The 23,758-nt window shown below is 34.0% G+C and overlaps 2 protein-coding genes across 2 annotated transcripts; one reads left to right on the plus strand and one right to left on the minus strand.

Moving 5' to 3' along the window:
• Positions 1–18,596: 18,596 nt before the first annotated feature.
• LOC133032184 (uncharacterized) lies at positions 18,597–19,496 on the plus strand. The gene has a single exon (XM_061106050.1). It carries the CDS (start codon positions 18,597–18,599, stop codon positions 19,494–19,496), a length of 900 nt encoding a protein of 299 aa, XP_060962033.1.
• Positions 19,497–20,685: 1,189 nt separating this feature from the next.
• LOC133032185 (uncharacterized) lies at positions 20,686–21,346 on the minus strand. Its single transcript, XM_061106052.1, has 2 exons — positions 20,846–21,346; positions 20,686–20,739 (listed from the first exon to the last, which is right to left on the minus strand). Exons 1-2 carry the CDS (start codon positions 21,344–21,346, stop codon positions 20,686–20,688), a joined length of 555 nt encoding a protein of 184 aa, XP_060962035.1.
• Positions 21,347–23,758: the final 2,412 nt, after the last annotated feature.

The following is a 23,758-nucleotide window of genomic DNA, read 5'->3' on the forward strand; positions in this document are numbered from 1 at the left end:
AATTTCGCCCTTAATTGAGAATTATAATTGATTAATTAATCAAAACCAATTATATGAGTCTTACAAGCAATATTATCTCAACTAGTGCGGGGACCATGGGTCTATATAACCGAGCTTCCAATAAGTAGATCAAGAATTTAGCACTAAAATTCACTAACTTATTAATTCTTCGTTGAATCCACGCATAGAACTTAGAATTGCACTCTCAGTTATATAGAATGCTCTATATGTTCCACCATATAGACACATCATTAGTTATCCATTGTTATAATCCTAATGTGATCAATGATCCTCTATATGAATGATCTACACTGTAAAGGGATTAGATTACCGTTACACCCTACAATGTATTTATTCCTTAAAACACTTGACCCCGTATAAATGATATTTCAGCTTATGTGAAATGAGTACTCCACCATTTATGTTCGTTTGGTCAAGCTCGAAGGAGATCATCCTTTGCTTACTATTCGCCAGATAGAAGCTATAGATTCCATGTTTATGTTAGCGCTCCCACTCAATTGCACTATCGTGTTCCCAAAATGTACGTATCACCCTGACCTAAAAGTAGGCTTAACTAACAAATCAAAGAACACGAATAGCCTCTCGAGATTGAGCCTAATCATATCAGGATTAAGATCATTTGATCTAGGATCAACTAGGCGATATTGACTTGAATAGATATTACGGTAAGTTTAATAAATCTAAGTCAAAGTTCAATATTGGTCCCTTCCGATGCATACTCCATGCATCCAACCTGAGCTTTACTTTAACCAATGCTCTGGAAAGAACATAGCACTTCTCCAAATGCAAGTAAACTCTGTTGTAGATTATCATATCAGTAAAACCCTATGTTTGATAAATCTAGGAAACTTTATTCACATAGTCATGTTTACTTTCCAATGTGTTGGCGGCACAATAAACAGGATCAAGTATGTGAAAAGGGTTTCAGATGAATTTATACATTATGTACATATAATCATGAAATAAATCATGTGAACCATGCAACATTAAATGTTATTTCTGATCTATATTAATAAGTAAATCTGATTATATTGAAATGAGTTTTATTTAGGGCATAAAACCCAACAGTATAAGTTGTAAAGGTTGAGTGAAAATGGTTTGAGATGTGGGAAAAGGAAATTTGTGAATTTTCCCTTTACAACAAGCATCACAAAAGTCAGTAGCATCTTTATTTCAATTGGGAATGTTACACTTGGCCATTATGGCAGATACAATCTTAACAAATGGATGAGTAAGCTTTTTATGCCACAAAGAAAAGGAATTACATGAAGCAGAGACATTAATATTGTGATTACAAGATTGAACATTATTCAAAGAATGAGAATTGTGTGATCTCTTGGAGGATGACAGATGAAATTGTGTAGGATCTATGACATAGAGTCCATGTTTAAGATGACCTTCCAGGATTGTCTCATTCGAAACCTGGTCTTTAACAAAACATTTTTTAGGGTGAAATTCAAAGAAACTATTATTATCAGCAGCAAATTGAGAAACAGAGATTAGATTCTTTTGTATATGAGGCACATGTAACATTCTATTTAAAAATAAAAGTTTATTGGAGTTTGTAGTGTGTAGAAAGGTGTTACCAATATTTTGAATGGGAAAGCCAACACCATCACCCATATGCACTTGATCAGGACCAAAATAAGGTTGCTTCTGTGTAAAGTTTGCAGCATTAGCCGTGCAGTGAGCAGTAGCTCCTGAATCGGGGTACCAAGATTCATCATTAACACTGTCAGCAGTGGCAATGTTGGCTGAGTATTTAGGGATGTTTGCAGCTCCTACACCAGGAAACTCATAATTGAACCTCTGATAACATCTTGCAGCAGTATGACCAGTTCGTGAACAAATTTGGCAAACAGGTTTTGTAGCAGTCGAAGAGGACTGAGATAAGGAGGGATTGGCAGGGGGTTGACCACGACCTTGGCCTTGAGGTTGCTGAGAAAAAGGTGCTGAACTAGACCTGTTGGGGACAGCATTCAGGTTCCAAAAGTTCTTGTTATTGCTGGTTTGGTCATGTGAATTTCTGGTATCAGTATGGGGAGAAAAGTTGGGTGAACTTTGTGGTTTATGTCTAAAACCACAGTTAGAAGCAAGATTGACAGAATCAAGTTCTTTATTGTGGGCATCAATTCGGTGTTCTTGAGACAAAAGCAAGGTTTCAATTTCGGCTACAGAATAAGCATCATTTCTAGAGTTGACAGAAATAACAAAAGTATCATATGTAGAGGGTAATCCTTTAAAGATTACAGAAACATGATCTTTGGTGGAGATTTTGTGACCAACAGATCCAAGCCGATCAACAAGAGTTTTAATTCGAAGCAAGTATTCATTAATTGAAAGAGATCCTTTCTTGCAATTCTGAAGTTGAGTAGTATAAAGATCTATTTTGGCTGAGGTTTGAGTAACGAAATATACCTCTAGCATTTTCCAGATTTTGGGCAGAAGTTTCAGCACCAACAATTCGAGTAAGGACACCATCTGACATTGAAGACAACAACCATGAGTATAACAACTGATCTTGAACTTCCCAGTCAAGAAATAACGGATTGATCTGCTGTAGAACTTCATCTTCTTGAGTGAGATACTTTCTTGGAGGTTGATGAGTGTCAGAGATAAATTGTTGAAGTCGATGACCTCGAATTGCCGAAAGAAGTTGTGGTCGCCATAGGAGAAAGTTACTGTCATCAAGCTTGACAGAAACTTTGTGAGAGAAAACAACTGGTGTAAAGGTTGAAGAGGCCATGAAAGGAGAAAAAGAAAATAGATGTAGAAGAAAAACAGAGTCTGTGAACGAAAAAGACAGAGTTGAGAAACAAAAACTATAATGGCGGAAGCGAAAATTTTAGCTCTGATACCATGTTGAATGTGTAAAAGTGAAAGAAAGATTTCATTGATTTGGAATTAAGAATACAGCCCTTTATATACAGTACAACAAGAAGAGTTAGTTAGGGAAGCTACCTAACTGTTATAACTGATAAGTAACTAACTAACTAACATTTAACAAACTACATGTACTGTTTACATTATTTTATGGTAAAATGTGGTCAGCTTTATATGTAGATATTATTAACACATTGTAAAGTTCACATACAAAATAATTTGTAATCATTAAAAAAAACTATATTTATTATTATGCTCCTCTATGTTTTGTAATTCTTATTCAAAGTCCATATTTTCAATAATTTTCTTTAATCTTAAAATCCTTCTAAATAAAATAATATACAAAACAGCAATTTAAAAGTTATTGCCTTTTTATTATTTAAGGTTGTAACTTGTTCATTTTACATAGTGAAAAGCTGGAATTGATGAAGCTGAATTGGAAGTGTAGGAGATAATTCAATCGAAAACAAAAGAAAAATTACATTTAGTAACACTTTTTTTTAACTAAAGAAAATTAGAAGGCAACACTTATAAACGTGTTGTCTCCTAGAGTGTTACTAAAAATGTAGGTATAAGGCAACAATTATAAAAGTGTTACCATATGTTGTAACTTAATAAAAATATATAACAACACTAATTATAAAAGTGTTGCCATATATCTATTTATTTTTAAAATTATAATTTTATTTCAAAATATTATAATTATTTTTTAAAATAAGTAATGTTTTAATTGTATTGCATCAAATTTTACAATCGAATTTTTTATCATAATAAAAAAATTTAATGTTATATAAATTTAATTTAATAATAACACATTAATTTAAATATTCAAATTTATTATTATATGATCAAAATACATTATGTTAGTGTGCTACTGATAAGACCCGATAACTCCACACTCAAGAACACAATAAAACAGTAGCAAAAGTAGGAATAGAACAGTAGCAAAACAATAGAAAATGTATATTGAATGTGTTAGAAACCCAATTACAAATGATAGGAGCCCTTAGGTCCCTTTGGTGCAAATAGAGATTTACTCAAACATTGCCTACCACTCAATTCCCCTTAATATTCTATATATACTATTGTATTCCCTCCAAAACACTTCCCTCAATACAAAGACTCAATTACCCTTTTATTTAATATATGCTAGCCCACCATACTAATCCCAAGGCCTAACATTACCGGCCGCCCGAAATTCACCTTGTCCTCAAGGTGAAAAACATGAAGTCTTCAACTAATCGTGGCTCTTGGGCGTCCTCTGTCGAAGAACCAAGCCAACAAATGCAAGGTGTTCAAGCTATGAGAGAGACGCCACCTCTCAGCGAGTCTACCGCGATCAAAGAACCAGCTGAGCAAGTTGGTAATTCCTCCTTTGGTATGCAGAGTAAGTGGAAAGAAAGCTAATGTCGCCCCATAGAAAGATGCTCCGGAGACCAATTCAAGAAGAGAAAGACCTAAACTTGAGTATACCAAACTCCAATATGGATAAATGTGCTTCAGTAAAGCCACTTCAGTGTGTATTTTTTTGAGTGGGTGCTTTCTCCAATACCCATCCCAAAAATAAGAGGAAGCTGAGACAAAAAAACTCATGAATAATGATGGGATTCTCCTCGTGGACTAATTCAACAAATATGATTTTTCATCCTCTGTGGTAAATCCATTGAACAGTAGTAACCCCTATCTTATCAATTATTATTTTGTTTTTTGTGAACTCTAATTGTGGATCAGTCATCTTGTGGACACCTTCAACGGCTGCTTTAAGGGCCTCCATGTTCACTAAGTTGGCAAGATCAAATTCTATTGTACCATTAACATCTATATTTGCAACCAATGATTTATCCTGTAGATAAAAGTCTAATGACTCTGGGCGACCTCGGCCATCGGAAATGGGAACAACATACATGACAATTCTACTAGGTCTTGTTAAAGCTGGATCAAAAATATCAAGCAAGGTTGTTGCAGCCATTAAAATTATTCCTATATTCGGCTCAAAATCATCCATCCCAACAAGAAGTTGATGTAGCATTTTCTTCGTATACCCTTCCCATTGATGTTGTGTAGAACCAACAACATTCATTTTATCAATGAATATGAGGCAAAGTACCTCATACCAGAATTTCAGCCGTGGCCGCTTCTTTCCAGCCGCTATCATGATGCCAACCACCACTTGATCCCTTACTACATTGCTCCAATAACTGTTGTGCGAGTGAAAAATAGAGAGAAAATCATTCAGAAAATTGTAAGGGCATGGAAGAGAAGTTTTTGATTTACCGCTGTCAAAATAAAAGCCATCCCAAATTTTCTTCTCTCTCATTAACACCTCTGTCAAAATGGGATGAGATTAAAAAAGTTGCTGTAGCGATTTCTTCTCTACCATCAGATTTGAAGTCCAGAAAAACACCTGGAAAATATTCTTCTGCCATGGATGAACCGAAGAAGAAGTGATGACATTCAAGAAGCAAGGTACTGTGTAGGAAAAGCTCACGTGAGGATTCTCTTCAAGTAATACTTGCTTTTGTTTTGTACTGTCCAGCCCCAAAAGAATAGATAAATGAGTTTCTCCTGGGTCCCATGTCACCAGCCCATTACATGGGTATTCTTTGCTTAAGTGGGCCCAATTAATAATGTAATTAAATGAATTGGGCTTGTGGTTTATCTGATGTGATATTATTGCTCTAGTGAAAGAAGAAAACATTAAGGCCAGATTTAAAAAGTATCCCAATGGATTGGGCCTAACCTGATAAGGTTGGAAGGAACAATTTGATAATTTTGAATTCTCCAATCGTCTTCTACAGTACGCCGTCATCAAACAACTCGCACCAGGTACGGGTTCCTTAGTGATCAGCAAGCTAGACTCCTCCTTGACCATCGTCGGCCAATGAAAGTTATCTGCTGTATAGCGTGTCTTCTCCGGCACCGGTGGACTTCTTACACTCTCAAACGAAATATGCTGGAGCTCCATGTCGTGGTGTATGGATGGTAGCATGCGCGACACCACACCCAAATCAGAAATTGTCGTTGCTTTGTTATTAACGACTTCGCTAGCTTGTTGGTCGTGCTTTCCGCGATCAAAGAGTTTGTAAGCCACCATTGGCAGTAGCGGTGGAGTGCTTCTTGTCCAAGACGCATCACCAAGCCGACCTTGATGAATTTTGGGTGGGAGGATCTGGCTCGAGTTCTCATTGTACCACACTGGTATCGTCCCCAGTTTCGGCAGATTGCTCTTCATCTCCGGCAATATAAGCTTGGTCGTTGGAATGAATTGATAGCTTGGTGTATTCTCTGCTTCTTTTTCACAGAGCATCTCCGATTGGAAGCCATGATGTGGTCTTCTGATTTCCACCGTTTTTGTTGGAGAAATGAGTAGATCAATTGGTTGTTCGTTGCCTCTCCGTACGATATCTTCTTCGTCTTCATCTCCATCTTCACCATCGACCCCAACCATATCTTCAGAAATTATTGTTGGTTGTTCGACAAACAGATTGTTTCCGTTCTTCAACTCCTTCAGTGTGGTACTTTGATTTTGAAACCTCACTTGTCCTTCAACGAAGAATGCTTTGGCTATGACTTCAGGGAGTGTTCTTAGCTTACATTCACGCACCTTCCTCTTCACGGCGATGTTCTTCGCAGCTTCGAATAGCTCGGGCGATGCTACAGAAGGCAGAGAATCTTCATTTACGAGCTCCGATTGTATAACTGCCTGCCGTTTGTGTTTTAGAAGCTGTCGAGTCTAGCAAAGGCTCGTTTGTGTTCTAATATTGCTATTTCTATCTTTCCATCACCTTCAACCTCCGTTTCTATTGCTGAAGGAGATCTCGAAGTTAGGTTCGACGCGTGGCAATTTCGGATTCCTTCTTGGTTGCGAACCCGAACAGATTGCACAGCTTGGTGGATCCACTCATTGAGATCGTTGTCCTCTGATCTTGTTGTGACATGACTTCGGAGATCGCGGGAGAGGCGAAGTAACCTTACTTGCCCAAGAAGTACTTGATCCAAAAGCGAGGCAAGGTCCTCCAGTGTATTAAATTCAGAGGGATAATCATAAGACTCCGATCTCCATTGATCCTCTAGTTTCTCCATTCGAGTCGTAGGCGTCTACCGGAATGGCTCGCTCTGATACCAATTGATAAGTCCCGAGAACTCCACACTCAAGAACACAATAAAACAGTAGCAAAAGTAGGAATAGAACAGTAGCAAAACAATAGAAAATGTATATTGAATGTGTTAGAAACCCAATTACAAATGATAGGAGCCCTTAGGCCCCTTTGGTGCAAATAGAGATTTACTCAAACATTGCCTACCACTCAATTCCCCTTAATATTCTATATATACTATTGTATTCCCTCCAAAACACTTCCCTCAATACAAAGACTCAATTACCCTTTTATTTAATATATGCTACCCCACCATACTAATCCCAAGGCCTAACAGCTACAACATTTGATAAGAGCTTTTATAATAAATTTGAAAATTTATAACAAGTGTAATATAACTTTTCAAAAGAAAAGAGGGTATACAAAATGTGCCTAATATCTGTTTCTCCAAAAATTTTATTCTTTCTAAATACTCGAAGTTTCTGAAGCTCCAAAGATTAATTAATTTTCTTCATTCCATTTTGTGTGTTGTTAAAGAAACAATCTAACCTGCAATGAACTAAAGAAGAACAGTAAATGCATGCATTATTATCAAGTCACGTTATCAATAATGTGAATTTATACATAATAAACAAGCTTGTTGGCTCAATTATTATGGTGAATATATATTATCAAAAGATTGGTTCAATTCACTACACAATTAGTGTGCAAATAAGAAAAAATGAAAATTAATATAACACTGTACAAGTAAATAATCATAAAGAGAAGATGAAAAGGAGAAGAAAAAGGTCTGATAAAAAAATAAAGAAATAAAATATTAATGAAAAAGTTACCTCTCATGTAAATTTAAGGAGAGCACACCCACTTCAAATTGATGAATAATGTTGATGCATACAAATTAAATAATGCTCGATTGGACTTGTAAAATGTAAATACAAAAATCTTAGTAATAGCCAATATAAAAGAGATCCAGCATGGAGTTTGGAGACTTTGTAAATTTTTTGAAAAAATTGTTGATATCAATGGTGGTTTGGAGAGAAAAATAGAGGGTGGTTTTTATTTTTTACTTGGTAGCTCATCTTAATCTTCAAAACTAAAAGAAGTTACACTCCACTAAAATTAATATAGAAAATATTATTTTTTAATTTTCTCAATTATTAATAAAAAGGTATACTTTATTTTAGAAGTGTTGCTATTGATTTTAAATTTAATTTTAAAATATTAATGTTTAAAATATATAACTTCTTTAGCAACACTTTATATTTAAGTGTGTCCAATAAAAAATATAAATGAACTAGCAACACTTATTTATCAAGTGTTATTAAATAAGTGTTGCTAGATATTAATGTTTTAAACATATAAATTTTTTAGCAACACTTTATATTTAAGTGTGTCTAATAACAAAAATTAATGAATTAGCAACACTTATTTACCAAGTGTTATTGAATAAGCGCTGCTAAACATCTTATTTGTAGTAGTAAGTATAAATTAGGGTTTCATATTTGTCTTTTTAATTTGCAAAAGCTTTAATTATATATGTAACTAACTTCTAACTCAACAATAAATTCATGTAAAAATTACACATTTTATATTTTTTTTATATAATCTGTGTAAATGTATGGCTTTTCCAAATAAAAAGGATTATTTTATGGAAAATATTCAATGCAAATAAAAAATATAGAAAAACTAATATAAGGTAACTAGCTACCTCTCTGTTTACCCTAAATTGTTTTTCCTATATTTTTAACTTTTTTTTTATTTGTTTCACCAAATAATTTTTAAGTTATATTTTTGTAAACTTTGCAAAAAAAAAATGAATTTTTTTATTTTTACACTTTAAAATAGTTTTTCTTACATTTTTACATAAATTCACATAACAACCCACATAGCAACCAACAGAGCAATATAAATCGCAATTAAAATTCACATAGCAACTCACATAAAAACTACCAGAGCAATTCAAATTGTAAATTTGTAAAAAAAAAAAATAAAAATAATATATATATGGAATAATTCTCCAAAATAAAAAGCCCATAAAAACAAAAAATTCTCGATTTTATACAAAGTCCGCTAAATATCAAATTTCTCTCATTTTTTAAAAGATTCCCCGAACTTTGACATATACCAAATCATGCCCCCAAACTTTTTTGGCAGTTAAAAATTCCCCCTGAACAATTGTGATTGTTAGATTTAAGGATTTTTGTCTAATTTCATTCAATTTTACTATTTTAGTGATTATTTATGTACTAAACCATGTTCCCAAGACTTTAATATCTACCAAATCATGCCCCTCAAACTTTGATATGTAGTAAATCATGCCCCCTAAACTTTCATCTATGTTAGAATTTTTTTACTAAAATTAGATAAAAGTCCTTAAATCTAACAATCTTAATAGTTCAGGGAGAATTTTTAACGGCCAAAAAAGTTCAGGGGAAAAATTACTAATTAGCCTTTTCAAAATACTTTTTATGTTAGTTCGGAATATTCATATTGGCCTATATAAAATCATTTTCCAAAATGATGATTCCAAAAGATCTTGCAAGCCCTTCTACACCAAATATAAAAGACAATAATTTGTTCCTGTCCTAAACTCAAATTTTTTGTTCATCAACTCTGCCATGGTAGACGATATTTTAATGTTTTCTTTAACAAAATGGTATTTTTGTAATAATTTCGTAAAAAATAAAAATTTGCATATTTTTTAAATGAATTTTCTAGAGTGAGGGAAAGGAAGGAAATGTAGAGAAAAACCACGAGTGCAACTAGCAAGTGTGGATTATTTCATAGGTATGGGCTGGGCCTAGTTAATACTTATTCTGAAGGCAAGGCAACTCACAATTGGATCAGTTTCTAGCTGAGCTTAGCTGAAGTATCATAAGAATTGGGCCATGTACCACGATCACCAGCCCAGCCGAATTTTTATGAAGTCCAATATAGTGTGATAATTGATAATATTATAAGTGAAATTAAAAATGTCACATATTTTCTTTTTCTTCTTTCTTTTAAGTCTTGAAAAGAATTGAATTGATTTTGAATTATAGGATAATGCTATAATACACCTCTTAAAAAGTCATTTTTAGTACTTTTCCTATCTGTTTAGGCATTCAAAAAATCTTAATCACCTGTAAATTTTTAGAAAAAATTTAAATTGTTTACGGTCTTAAAAATAAGGCTCAAATGTTTTATTGCACTCGTTACTTCTTATTTTGCACGTGCTAAGCAATTATTTTAATTTTATTTTCGGCATTATAAATTATTTAGAATTTTTTTAAAAATTTATAAATAGTCTTAAAAAATTTACAACGTAAGTGATAAAAAAAATAACTATAAAACTCTTGATTTTGATGTCAAAACTTATTGAGAGGAGAGTATAGATTTTTCTTAAATTTTTCCTAAATAAGAAGTGACTAATAATACCTTATATTTATCTCCTTGGTTATTATGGTGTTTGCTTGAAGAATGTCACTGAATTTTTATTTTTATTTATTTATTTGTAAAATATTCAAAGATTCTATGTTTCTTTTTATACTTAAAGCCGTAACACTGGTAACCCATGTGAAAAAGGAAAAGAAAAAAAGAAAGAGCTTAAAAAGTAATTGATAAAGCCTATTGCCCTAACTACTATAAGTCCATATATAAATATTAAATAAGGTACATCAATTTACTTCCTTTTTTTTTTCCTTTTTTCTCTTTTATAAACAACAACTATCTCACCTACACCACTCTCACTTAGACACTTTGTATAGATTTATTAAAAATTAATTTAAGAGAGACACAGAGCCTTCATGTTTATTAAATTTTTTTTAAAAAAAATATTCCGATTTATATTTTTGAACACAGAAGTTAGCTAAGAAGTTATAATAGAGAGTTAACAGTAACACTTATCTATTATTTTTTTCTATTGCAAGTATCGTGAGTTAGGGAGGGCCTGTATGGTCCCAAAATTATTTTTTACTTTTGAAAAATATAAAAAAAAATTATTTTTTTTAAAAATACTACATATTTTTTTTTTTTTTTTTGAACTAAAGGAACTTTATATTCAAAAACCAACCAACAACAAACAAGGCACAAGGCCACACCAGCACACACGGCTGCTGCACCAGAAAACCAGCAGCAGCCCAAGGAAACAACCTACCAACTATTTACAACATTAGTTAAATAAATGTGTCTCTTACCCTCCTTAAAAGGGCCCTTACACACTACTCTCAACTGCACAACCTTTCTCACTTCCAAACTCAATTTGCTAGGAATCATACAACTAAAATCAAACACACACTTATTTCTGTTCTTCCACAAAAAATAAAAAATAGCAGCCATGACAGCAATTAGAATGCGCTGAGTCAGATCCTTGGTTGCATTGCTGCAATACTGAAGCATCTCAACAGTCGAACGAGGCCAATGAAAGTCCCCCAGCCACCTGTTGACAGCTTCAAAAACCTGAGAAGTATAATAGCAGTTGAAGAAAATATGATCATGAGTTTCCACTTCAGAGTCACAAACGGGACAAAGATTATTTGGGGTAACCATTATGTGATGAAGATAATCCCGAGTAAGCAAATGAGAGTTTGCAATCTGCCAGAAAATAAATCTGTGTTTTGGGAGCACAAGAGTATCCCAAATAGCATTAGCATAAGCAAAAGGAGTCTCTCCCACTAGAGAATTATAGCACTTTTTGGCGCTGAGTTTATCTCCCCTAGCAGCTTGTTGAAGTTTAACTTCATCCAAGGTCTCTCTTATACTCAAAATCTTCTTGAAGTACCAACTTGCATCGTCTTTCTTTGCATAGTCCCATATGCTTTGGTCTTTTAAATAGATTGAGTTAATCCATTTAACCCATAAGCAATCCTCCTTCTTCGAAAGAGCCCATAGGTACTTAGCCAAAAAAGCTTTGTTCCATTTTTTTCCTTCCCGAAAACCAACTCCTCCAAGCTTTTTAGGAAGGCACACCTTTTCCCAAGAAGCTCGGTGGAGTTTGCTCTTATTCCCGGATCTTCCCCAAAGAAAGTCACGACAACTTTTGTCTATGGCTGCTGTGATTTTGGACGGGATGATGAAAATGCTCATCCAATAGTTTCTAATTCCAAGCAACACCGAGTGAATCAACTGCGCCCTTCCAGCAAAAGACAGGTTCCTACTCGCCCAACAATTCGTATTCCCCGTTCGCCTTGTCAAGAATGATCCCACAATCAGACGCCTTCCATTTAGTCGGTCTAAGTTGGACACCAAGGTACTTCAGCGGAAACCCTCCTTCCTCTATCTTCACAATATCCAGAATCACAGCTTTTATATCGTCCCGCACTCCTCCAAAGTAAATTTGGGATTTAGAGGAGTTAGCAGACAGACCTGTGTCATTACAAAACTTAGAGAAAGCTTCAAAGATTAACCTCACCGAGTTGATATTACCCTTGCAGAAGATAACAAGATCATCCGCAAAACACAGATTGGTCAAACGAAGATGTTTGCACAGAGGGTGAAACCCGAAACCCTTTTTACTAGAATAGGAGCTCAGCAACCTAGTAAGGTATTCCATAACTAGGACAAACAGAAGCGGCGACATCGGGTCACCTTGGCGGAGGCCTTTCTTCCCTTTAAAGGAACCCTGAATTCTTCCATTAAGAAGCAGATGATAGCTAGTTCCTTTCAAGCATGTCATGATCCAGTTGATAAAACGAGAAGGAAAGCAGAGCATCCTAAGAAGATCTTCCACAAAATTCCAGTCGACCGTATCATAAGCCTTACTGAGATCAATTTTCATAATGCATCTGGCTGAAACATTCTTTCTGGTATAGCCCTTCAAGAGATCCTGAAAAATCATTATGTTATGAGCCAACAATCTGTTTTTGATGAACGCACCTTGATTACTACTGACAATGGAAGGCAAAGACTTCGTATAATCTGGAGCAAATCATTTTTTAGATACATTTATATATAGTGTTACAGCAGGCAATTGGTCTATAATCCTTTGCCGACGAAGGGTTATCCACCTTGGGAATTAAGGAAATGACAGTTTCATTTAAGACATTAGGCAACCGGCCATTAGCAAAAAATTGCAAAACAGCCGAGGAGACTTCATCACCAATTTGGCTCCAAAGATCTTTGTAAAAACCCGATCCAAAACCGTCTAACCCTGGACTTTTTGAGGGGTGTATGCTGAAGAAGGCTTTTTTTACATCCTCTTTATTGAACGATCTGATCAAATTACCTTGTTGCTCCAAATTCAGGCAGTTACCATGCTTCACACTCTCTTCATCTATGATGCTGATCGCAGAGCTTTTACTCCCCATGAAGTTCTCAAAGTGCTTAAGGAAATGATTCACCACTTTCTCATAGTCATCTATAATTACATCCCCCTTCATGAACGTGGTTATTCTATTTTCTAGTCTTCTTTTCCTCATAATAGCGTGAAAATAGCTGGAATTTTCATCACTAAACTTGACCCAGTTCACCTTACTTTGTTGTCTAATCGCCAACGACATTCTGACCTTAGCTGTCAAAAATAACCTCTGCTTTTCCTTAACCAACTGCTGAATAAACACATCATTTGGAAAATTGGCTGCTTCCTCTTGAATGTTGCAAAAGGTTTCCTTAGCCTCCTTGTAATCCTTCCTTACATCTCCCACTTCAGCTCTATGAAAAGCTTTTAAAACATGCTTAACCTGAAAAAGCTTTCTCATTATCTTATCAAGACCATTTCCTGCAATCTCTTTGTTCCAACAATCCATCACAAGTTGCTTGTACCCAGGATAAGAAGGCCAGTGATTCCCAAAACGAAAGGGTTTGAAGCCAACCTTGTTTTGCACCTGACACCTAATAATGCAATAGCAGTGATCCGAAATTACCTCCCATTTAAAACAAGCCTCAGCATTTGGGAAATCATTAAGCCAGATATCATTCATGAAAACTCTATCTAGCTTAGAATAGATTATATCTCCCACCTCATGCTTATTCGTCCAAGTAAAGAACGACCCCGAACATTTGAACTCCTCAACTTGACCCAAGGCAAGCCAAGCTTGAGCGTCCAAAATGTCTTTATTCCGAATAGGCCTCCCTCCACTTCTATCTTGGTAACCAAACATTGCATTAAAATCACCAATAATGATCCAAGGTTCACTCAAATTCCCAAAACTAGCAAGCTTGTCCCAAAGCTCTTTGCGAACCTCCATGTCATTGCTCCCATAAACTGCCGTGACTATAAAACTCTTGATCTGACCACTGAATTTTATAGTACAATGCACAAGTTGATTTGTCTCCTCTAACACCTTCACTTGAACAAACTTGTCTTGCCAAATAAGAAGAATTCTTCCAGAAGTAACTCCACTAGAGTAATAGTTCCAATTGGGAAAATTCTCCATCATCATTCCTTGAACCTTCTCATGTTTAACCTTGGTTTCAAACAACGCTCCAAACCCAATTTTATTTAACCGACACACATCAAGAATAGCAAATTGCTTTTCCTTTTTATTCATACCCCGCACGTTCCAACCCATAAAGTTATTGACTTCCATCATTAAAAGTAGGAGGGTCCAGTGCCTTAAACTCATCTTCTCTTGTCACCTGCAGAGCAGCAAAACAATTAATTGACTTAGAGCCTTTTGTATTATCATTCATCGCCTTGCCCTCCATTTGTCTCACTGCTTTCCTCTTGGGTGTAACCCAATCTTTGCTAGCTTGAATTTTATCTTGTTCTTGCCTTCTAGCATTCTCCTTAACCACAGGCATCATACCACTACCATTTTCTTCATTGTTAACGATCAATCCAGCATCTTCCCCAGTTACACAAACTTCTTTTTCCTGCTCCTTCTTTGCCCCTATCTCTGCTTCCGGTTTTCTCTTCCAAACAAATTTTTTCTCTCTGTTGCAGTTAGCAAGAATGTGACCCAAATTGGCACAAGCTGAACATCTCGAAGGCAGCCACTCATATTCTACCCCTTGTTCCACCAATTGCTTCTTTTCATTTATATAAGAGATAGTTTTAGGAGGATCATCAGTTATCTCTATATCCACAAGAACCCGAGCAAATTTCACCATAGTTCGATCTTGCGTAACTTTATCGATCATAATCGGATTGCCTAAAGTACTAACTAAGGCACTCAAATTTTTCTTTCCCCAATACTGCAATCCTAACCCATTTAAACGGATCCAAACTGGAACAGAGTTTACCATTCTCAAAGCATCAAGATCAGTTGACCATGGCCTTAACACCACTGGCTTCTTATCAAAGTGAATTACTACATATTTCTTTCACGAGGGCTAATCATATGTTTTTCTTTTGTCCTAGAACTCACAAATTTTCAAAACCGGCTCTACCTTTTACTAATAATTAATGATATTTTATAGTATTCATGATGGCAAATTATAAACAAATATATTTTGAGTTGACAAATAACTAAAAACTATATAAATAAATATTTACATATTTAATTTATATAAAAAATATATATGATTCTTTTTTAATTGCCCCCCTCCCCCCTATTATCCTATATGGCTAAATTCAATAGTGAATTATACTAACAAGTATAATATATTATGTTTCTAAGTAGTTAAGAGTCACTTTTAGCATATTTCTTCTTTTGCTAACAACATGTTCATTTGTTAATTTTTGAGTTTAAGTACAAGAAATTTGTTTTGATGATATGTTTAAAGGAAAATAAATTTCATTGAATAGATGTCTTAACCACCCAAAGATAATTTCGAAATCTACAAACTGCTAAAATACTCTTATATCAATGTATTAAGTTCAATAATATATAATCAACAAGCAATTTGATGAAAATAATCAAAAACAGAGGAATTTGAACTTCATCAAATAGACAACTCAGGTTTTATTTGAACTTGCACTCAAGATTTCTAAACAATAACTCAAATAAAATTGTTCGGTTTGACCAAACTATTACTACTGGCTGATTTCAAATAGTTTAGTCCGAAAAATTATAAAACCACTAATTGTAGATTGTATGAACAACTTTAGCAACCAAAACATTATTAAATTTTTTTGGTTCTTTTATATACAAATTTTTTAGAAATATAATTTTGGGTAAAAGTGATTTAATTTACTTGTATTTTTTTAATATAAATAAGTTTTGATTTTATTTTTTAATTTAAATAATGTCAAAATTAAAATTAATCAAAGTCCCATATACAATTATACACTTTATATTATTTAAGCTATCAAACATAACAAAATAACTAAATTAATTTGAATTGTTATTTATTTAGGTTATCTACAATGCAGGCAAGCATCCGCGTTATGCAAGAATTACGATGCTTATATTTTTAAAAAAAAAAGTCAAATATTTTGTATTGAAAATGGTCTTATATTGCTAATTGAAAATCATTCCTAGTGTTTAATACTTAATCAATATTATAATATAATTATTATTTAACAATGCCCTATATTAATGTCTAATGTTGTGGAAGTTTTGGTACAATAATTTTTAGGATATACTATATATCGAGGTGACTAGGGAAGATTTGAAGGGAGGAAAATATCAATGTAATTTAAACTATAATTTTTCAAAATTTATTATGTAATTATATCATTTATGTGTGTTATATTCCTATATATATCTTGAGAAACCTATATGATACTGACATTTATGAATAAAAGTAAAAATAAACCAAATAGAATTGAGTGACTTTTTAAGCTAGATTAGTGGTGATCAGGGAATGAAGAAAAAGGAGAGATCATAATTCGAACTCAAAATTTTAAGTTACAAACTATTAATTGATTGTAATAATCGCTACACTACAAAAAATAATTGAGTGACTTTTTGGCTTAGCATAATTGTTTTGTCATAAAATAGAGACAAGTGGTATCTTTGTTGATATGGATACCACGTTTGGATGGGCAATAAGCATTTTGATTTACTTTTCATGTTAATTGAGAGGAATCTTCCTTCCATATCATATATTTATATATTTAGGTTACACAAAAGGAGAAGAAAATCTATAATTTGGAAAAGAAAAAGAAAAAGATCTTAGATGGAGTAGAAGATTCCCACAAACTATGTATAGTGCACTACAGGTGGACTTTTGAAGTAGGAACAAATAGAATCATGTCTAAACAATCATAAATGATCACTTCAATTTAAAAGTTTATGGGTCCTTTTCATGTATTATATTATATTATATTGTATTGTATTATATTGTATAATATTATTTAATATAATTTTATATTTAGTTGCTACAAAAAAAATTACTTTCAGTGATAAATTTATAGTCATAATATATATTTTTTTTATCATTAAATGTGATTTTTAGTTACAACAAAAAGTTACTTGTGAATAAAACACGAAATTTAGATACAAGTTGTGATTAATTTAGTTTTAGTTACAACAAATATTGTGATTACAATAACAAATTGTGATTTTTATAACTAATATATTTGACCACGAATCTTTTAGTCACAAGATAGTAATGATAATTTATAATTAGTCACAACTTTTTTACTTTTAGTCGTAATTTTTGTTGCAACGAAAAGTAAGATTTTTTGTAATAAGTATTGATTTATATTAATAGGTTCTGTAAAACTATACTATCTTTACCATAACCAAACCCCAAACTCGGACCTTAGTCTCAAACCTGGACTAAAAAATCAGACCTAGTCTGAACCACAAACCCAACCTTAGGCCCTAGGACCCAATTCCGACTGCAGACCGCGAACCCCGACATAGGACCATTTCTAAATATTATAAATAAGCTATATACAAATCATTTTTATGTATGAAATAATATTGTTCGTAATGTATTAAAATTTATGACCGTGATAATTAATACAATATAAATTTTTATTCAAATATTATATTCTTTCTTATTTAATATAATACTAGTCTTATACGACCTATCAAACGAACTCTATATACTATATAATATATATATATAAAGAGAGCATTAAATTAGCGATATTACTTTTATCCTTATCAACAGAGTAAAAGTATTTATGTTTTTGGTATTTAAAAAAATTGTAATCTATTTAATTAACATATGACGGTTTATATTATAATTATAGTAAGTATTTTATACGTTTCTAATTTTTTTTTTTAAATAATTTACGATACAGGAAACATAGGTTAAAATAGTCGATTGTACCCGTATAAAAAGAATAATAATACTTGAAACTGAATGTTTAAATTATGTTTTCGTTACTGTAAATTATTTCAAATTTTTCAAAGATTTATAGAATATATGTTATAATTATAGTATACACAAAGATATATACAAGAAATTTAAATTATAATTTCATTTAGTGCTAAAAATATAAACATGTAAGGCTAGCTATGAAAATAAAAATCTATGCTGAAATGTTCCTATATACCCATATGAATATACTTATAATGTGCTATTAATTTATTTGTATTTTTGAAAAATTTTCATTTTTATAGGTTTTAAGGTACACGTTTGTAAATGAGCCAAATATTTGTTCTTTAAATTTCTCTCTTTCATAAAGGAGCCAAATATGACCTTAATGTTGTTGGATTAAGTGCTCTGTTTTGAGCTAACTCCAGTTGTTGGATGTGTGTGGAAGCTTTTGATCATATGTCTTAGCTTACCATTGATATCGTGTTTGAAGTTTTCTGGTTTTAGTGTTGTATTGGTATGGCGGACACAAACCTTAGCTCTTTGTTTAAAGACTCGGTTCAAGTTACTACTAAGGATCTTACATGTGATCTTAACCCTGGTGAAGTCAATCGAAATGAGGAACCTAGTCGAATCCTACTTGGCAAACTTTATTGCTACACCAGACTGGGACGCAAAGCCATTTTTGGCTCCCTGAATAATGCTTGGATATCCTTGACGGGATGGAGTTGGAAGGAAAGAGAAGATGGACTACTCCAGTTCACTTTCCAAACGAGTTTTGATGCTGAGAATGTTCTGCATAGAAGATCGTGGCTTGTCTGTGGGTACTTGCTGGTTCTCATGCCATGGCCATCTTGGCTCACTCCCGCGGAGGTGTCCTTTGACCAAACGCCTATCTGGGTGCGTCTTAAGAGCATACCACTTTTTTATTGGAACAAGACAAACCTGCAAGAACTTGCAGGGAAAGTTTCTGCAGTATATGAACTTCCCCGGCTCATTGAGAAAAACTTCGAGCGAGGATCATTTGGCATGGGCACTCTTTGTTTTCGTGCAACCGTGGATGTTAACAAACCTCTATTCTCGGGTTTCTTTTTGCGGAGAAAAGGTATTAAGGATCTTTGGATCCAATACCAATACGAGAAATTGCCAAATATCTGTTTCAAATGTGGAGCTCTCTCACATGATCAGAAACACTGCTTCAAAACCCCAACTGTGATAAAAGATGATAAGGGGGCTTTCTTTCCTATGTTTGGTTCTTGGATGGACAAGGAAGCTGTGGAGAAGTCTCTGTTTCACCTCCCCCTCGTGAAATGGTTTAACGATTGGATCACCCAACAGGAAGCGCTCAAGGATCCGACTGTAAGAAATCAATCGAAGATGCAGAGAAGATGGCATGAGGCTAAAGCTACTGAGTTGTGAGAACTACATAGGCAAATGCCAAGAAAACAAAGACAAGTGCAGGTGGTGGTGGAAAACAGAGTGGAGACATGAGAAGTGGTTTTAAACCGTTTTGCGACAGTGCTTCTACTGGGAACGGGTGAAATTACGCCTTTCGAGAACACGGCAGAGGGGGTGGTTGAAAAAGTGATCCCTGAACAACCACCTGAGAAGATGGTGACCGCGCATGACACTCCAACCAATACCGTCACTGAGACGATGAGTACGGAGGAAGTGAGACCTGAGGATGGCTCTGTGCCCCTTTCCCATTTTGGGGAAGCAAACAACAAGGGTGAAATCCCCAGTATTCACACCCAATGCAAGAAAGGAAACTTACCTGGAAATAGCAAGGACAGTCTGGGCACGCTTAATGATCCTGAGAATGAACTCTTTTTAGCTGATACTTGTGAACTAGCCGTTAGTGATAGGGAGAACTTCCATTTGAATAATAACTTTAAAGTGGGGCTTTTCTTTAATTCTCTTCTTGGGCCTCAGGCCCAACCGTTAGACTGGCCCTCTAGAGCTTGTTGGGCTAGAGCGTTTGGGCCCTTAACAGGGTCAAACACGGTGGACAAATTTCAGATTGAGCCTACCCTTTTTAATCCAATTCTGGATATAAAAGATTTTAAGTGCCAAGAAACAGAACATGGGCCTAGAAAAAGAAAGGCGATTGATGGTTTTTATATAGTCCCTGGAGTGCTTCCTTCTCACGAAGAAGCCTCCACTTCAGTGATTGCATCACGTGCGAACAGTAGCTCAAAGGAGTCTTTGGTGGTTAAGGACGATCATGCAGCTTTCTCCCCAGGGTCCAACAAAAGAAAGCCTCCAAAGAGAAAGAGGGGGAGACCGAGGAAGTTTACTGAGTCTCTGGTGACAGCAGTACCATCACCAAGCAGTAGAGGGAGATCTGGTCAATCGAAAGTTTGGACCGGGGTCAATTCAAAAAGTCTAAAGAAGAAAGGAGAGACAATTAATGCATTTTAGATGACATAATTAATGATCATCTGTATCCTTAATTTGTCTATGTCAGTCAAGAAAGTATTAAATTATTTTAATATTGTTCAAGGCTAAGATACTCAAGTAATCAATTTGATTGTTAAATTATTATCTTACTTAATATTTATTTTTATTTATGTTGTTTTTTTTGAATAAAATTAATTAATAAATTCGTTCAAAACAATAGAACGCACTTCAGAGGAACAGTCCTCCAGCTGAAGCACACGACCTGTAGAGAAACAAGAGTCTCTTACCAAGCAATGAGCCAACTTATTTGCAGATCGTTTTACAAAACACAAATCAACAAAAGATAAAGCCAAAAGTAAATTTCGAACATCTTGAACAATAAGACCAAACTGTGAAGGCATAAAAATACCACTTTGAATCGCTTGGACACACACCAAGCTATCTGTTTCCAACATAACTCTATCACATGAATGAGTTACAATCCAACTCAAAGCTTCTTTAATGCCTATTATCTCAGCAATTTTAGGTTGAACACAACCAAACTTCTCCTTCTTGAAAGCTTCAACCATAGCACCATGATGATTTCGAGCTACACAACCTATGCCAAAGCGCCCCTCTTGTTCAAATAAAGCCCCATCAACATTAACTTTGATCTTGTTTAACTCAGGTGCAATCCAACGCTCAAGATTTCGCCCCCCATCATCCAACGGAGCCAACGAAAGACCCTTCCTTCCTTGAGCAAATTTATAATGATCAAGCACGATTCTAGCTGATGCAACGATATTTGATGCAGACCAACTCTTCTTTTGCCAAACAAATTCATTCCGCGCGCGCCAAATAGCCCAACTCACCACAGCCACTTCCTCCATTTCACCTTCGTGCCCTCTGCCGAAGATCCCCAACAGTCAGCTGCTGAATGTTGCAGCCGCAGCCCCGACGTCAATCATGCTACGATTCCAAGCAACTGCTGAAATTTATGTTATTTTTTAGTTTTATAACTTAGTGTTATGTTCTTTTTATTTTATTTAATATTAGTATTTTTTATTATTATTTTGTAATTTTTAGTATGTTAGTGCTTTAAATCAATTACTGTTTTTGTGATAATTTTTTATTTGAGGACTAAAATATAAGATTGTTTTTTAAAATAAATTAAAATAAAGGTTAGGATGTAAAATTTAAATTAAAATAAAAAGTTAGAGAGAAAGAGAAAAAGTTAAATAAATAATAAGAAAAATAAGTATATATTACATTAATTTATATATATAATTGAAAAGGAAAAGAAAAAAAAATAGTCTCTACTCGCTTTTGATTTTTCTTTGTTATTTGTCAAAGTTGAGACCTCTAGCTTTTGAAGAATTCCAAAAATAAAAATAAAGTAACTTCAACTTTGAAATTAACAATTAACACACCCTTTCATCAAAAAAAAAAAAAAAAGCACAATTAACACACCCTTACCTAGCCTACATATACATGTTTTTTTTTCTTATATTTGTATATGTGATTATATATAAAAGAGAAGAAGAAAATAAAATCAAATATTTCAGTTAATTTTCAACAAAGTTTTAGTTTGTGTTATATATGTATTTTTGCAAGCATGAAATAATATAGGGTAAATAATTAATGTATTTTAGAGCAAACAGAAGAAAAGTATATATCTACACAAATCACTAGAAGAGTTTAGAACAAAAGAAAATACTCAGAATAGTACTGATATTGTACGTACAAGTGAAAATGAAATGAATACATAAACATATAGACAGTACCAGTTAGTTACTAATAATTAATAAATATACAAAGGAGTAACATACTGTTACCAGTAACCAAAATAAGTAAAGAGTAATTTGTGTGGTAAATATTTAAATTTAACTCTTAGTTGTAGATAAATATTTAAGTTTAACTTTTTACAGTAATAATTAAGTGTCAAATCATTATCTACATATCATTTTTTAATAGTATATTTAAAATTAATTTTTAAATAAGAAAATAAAAATTTAATGACTTGAATTAATTAAGGTACATACAAAAGTTCAAGAATTATAATTTAAATATTATCTCAATAATTAAAATTAAATATTTATTTATAATTAAAAATTAAATTTAAATATTTATAAGATATACGTATTACACAACACAGTATTATTTGAAATAACACAAAATTAAAGTTAATGCTTAATGGCTTTCTATTTCGGTATTGGGTTTCCTTATTGTTGACCTCGATTTTAGCCAACGACAACGAGTCTATTTGTATAAGCTATAAGTGATTTATAGTAACAAATATATGAAAAAGCAATGTAAAGACACAGGAATTTTATAGAGGTTCAGCCCCGAGCAGTTCGGTAATAGCCTAATTCTCGTTATTCGTATTGACTTAAGATCAAGGAGAAAGATTCCTTTTCTTATAGCTCTTACAACAATATCTCTGAATGTATAATTCTTAGATAATATAATTAGGGTATAGTCTTAGCTCAACTGTTTTTCGACCTCCTGCCCAGTGAACATGCATCACTATTTATAGGGCTAGTAAGCTTGGGGAGGAAGAGTTTCCCCTCTCGTTACAATTCGTATAAACAGAAAGATCCTGGGATCAATGCTGAATGCAAGGATCGTGGGATTGAGGCTGAATACACTGATAATGGGATCGTGTGTATGCCATATCCACGTAAATTGATCCCTGAGTTATAGGGATTGTGCTGATGACTCACGATGCGAAAGCTGAATTTGCTAAGTGTTGGTTACTCTACGCGGATTGCTAAATACTTTGTTCTGGGCATGCCAGCGAGGCATCCTGCTCGGACTATGCTTCCCGAGCAGATGTTCCAAGTGGATTCCACGTGTCACCATTCATGTGATGCCACGTCAGAGTGCAAAAATTAGGATAACATTTGCCCCCCAAGTCTGTACAGGACTTCCGAAGTTGCGTGTAGACTTCATCCGAGCTGCTTCTGCCTTTGGATGAGGACACGTGTCGAGTGCGACCGTCCGAGACTCGATGTGAAGCTGACTGGGCGTCCCTTCGATTTTCAGCTAATAAATGCTCTGACAATTAATATTTTGAAATCCAATTTTCTCTCTCCACGGCTGACGGCTGCACTTGATTATTTTTTATTTCCCATATTCGCTTTTAAGGAGGGAAACTGAGGCGTCTGAGGCTCCTTTGAGATGATTACCTCTTTTCGTGACTTGCCTATAAATATCAAACAGCATTGGCACATAAACTCATTTTCATCACCCTTCTTTGCTAAGTAAGCTTCAGAGCGAAAAGAGATTCTTGGCCTCAAAGT

This window comes from Cannabis sativa, chromosome X, assembly GCF_029168945.1.
Source record: "Cannabis sativa cultivar Pink pepper isolate KNU-18-1 chromosome X, ASM2916894v1, whole genome shotgun sequence".
NCBI lineage: Eukaryota > Viridiplantae > Streptophyta > Magnoliopsida > Rosales > Cannabaceae > Cannabis > Cannabis sativa.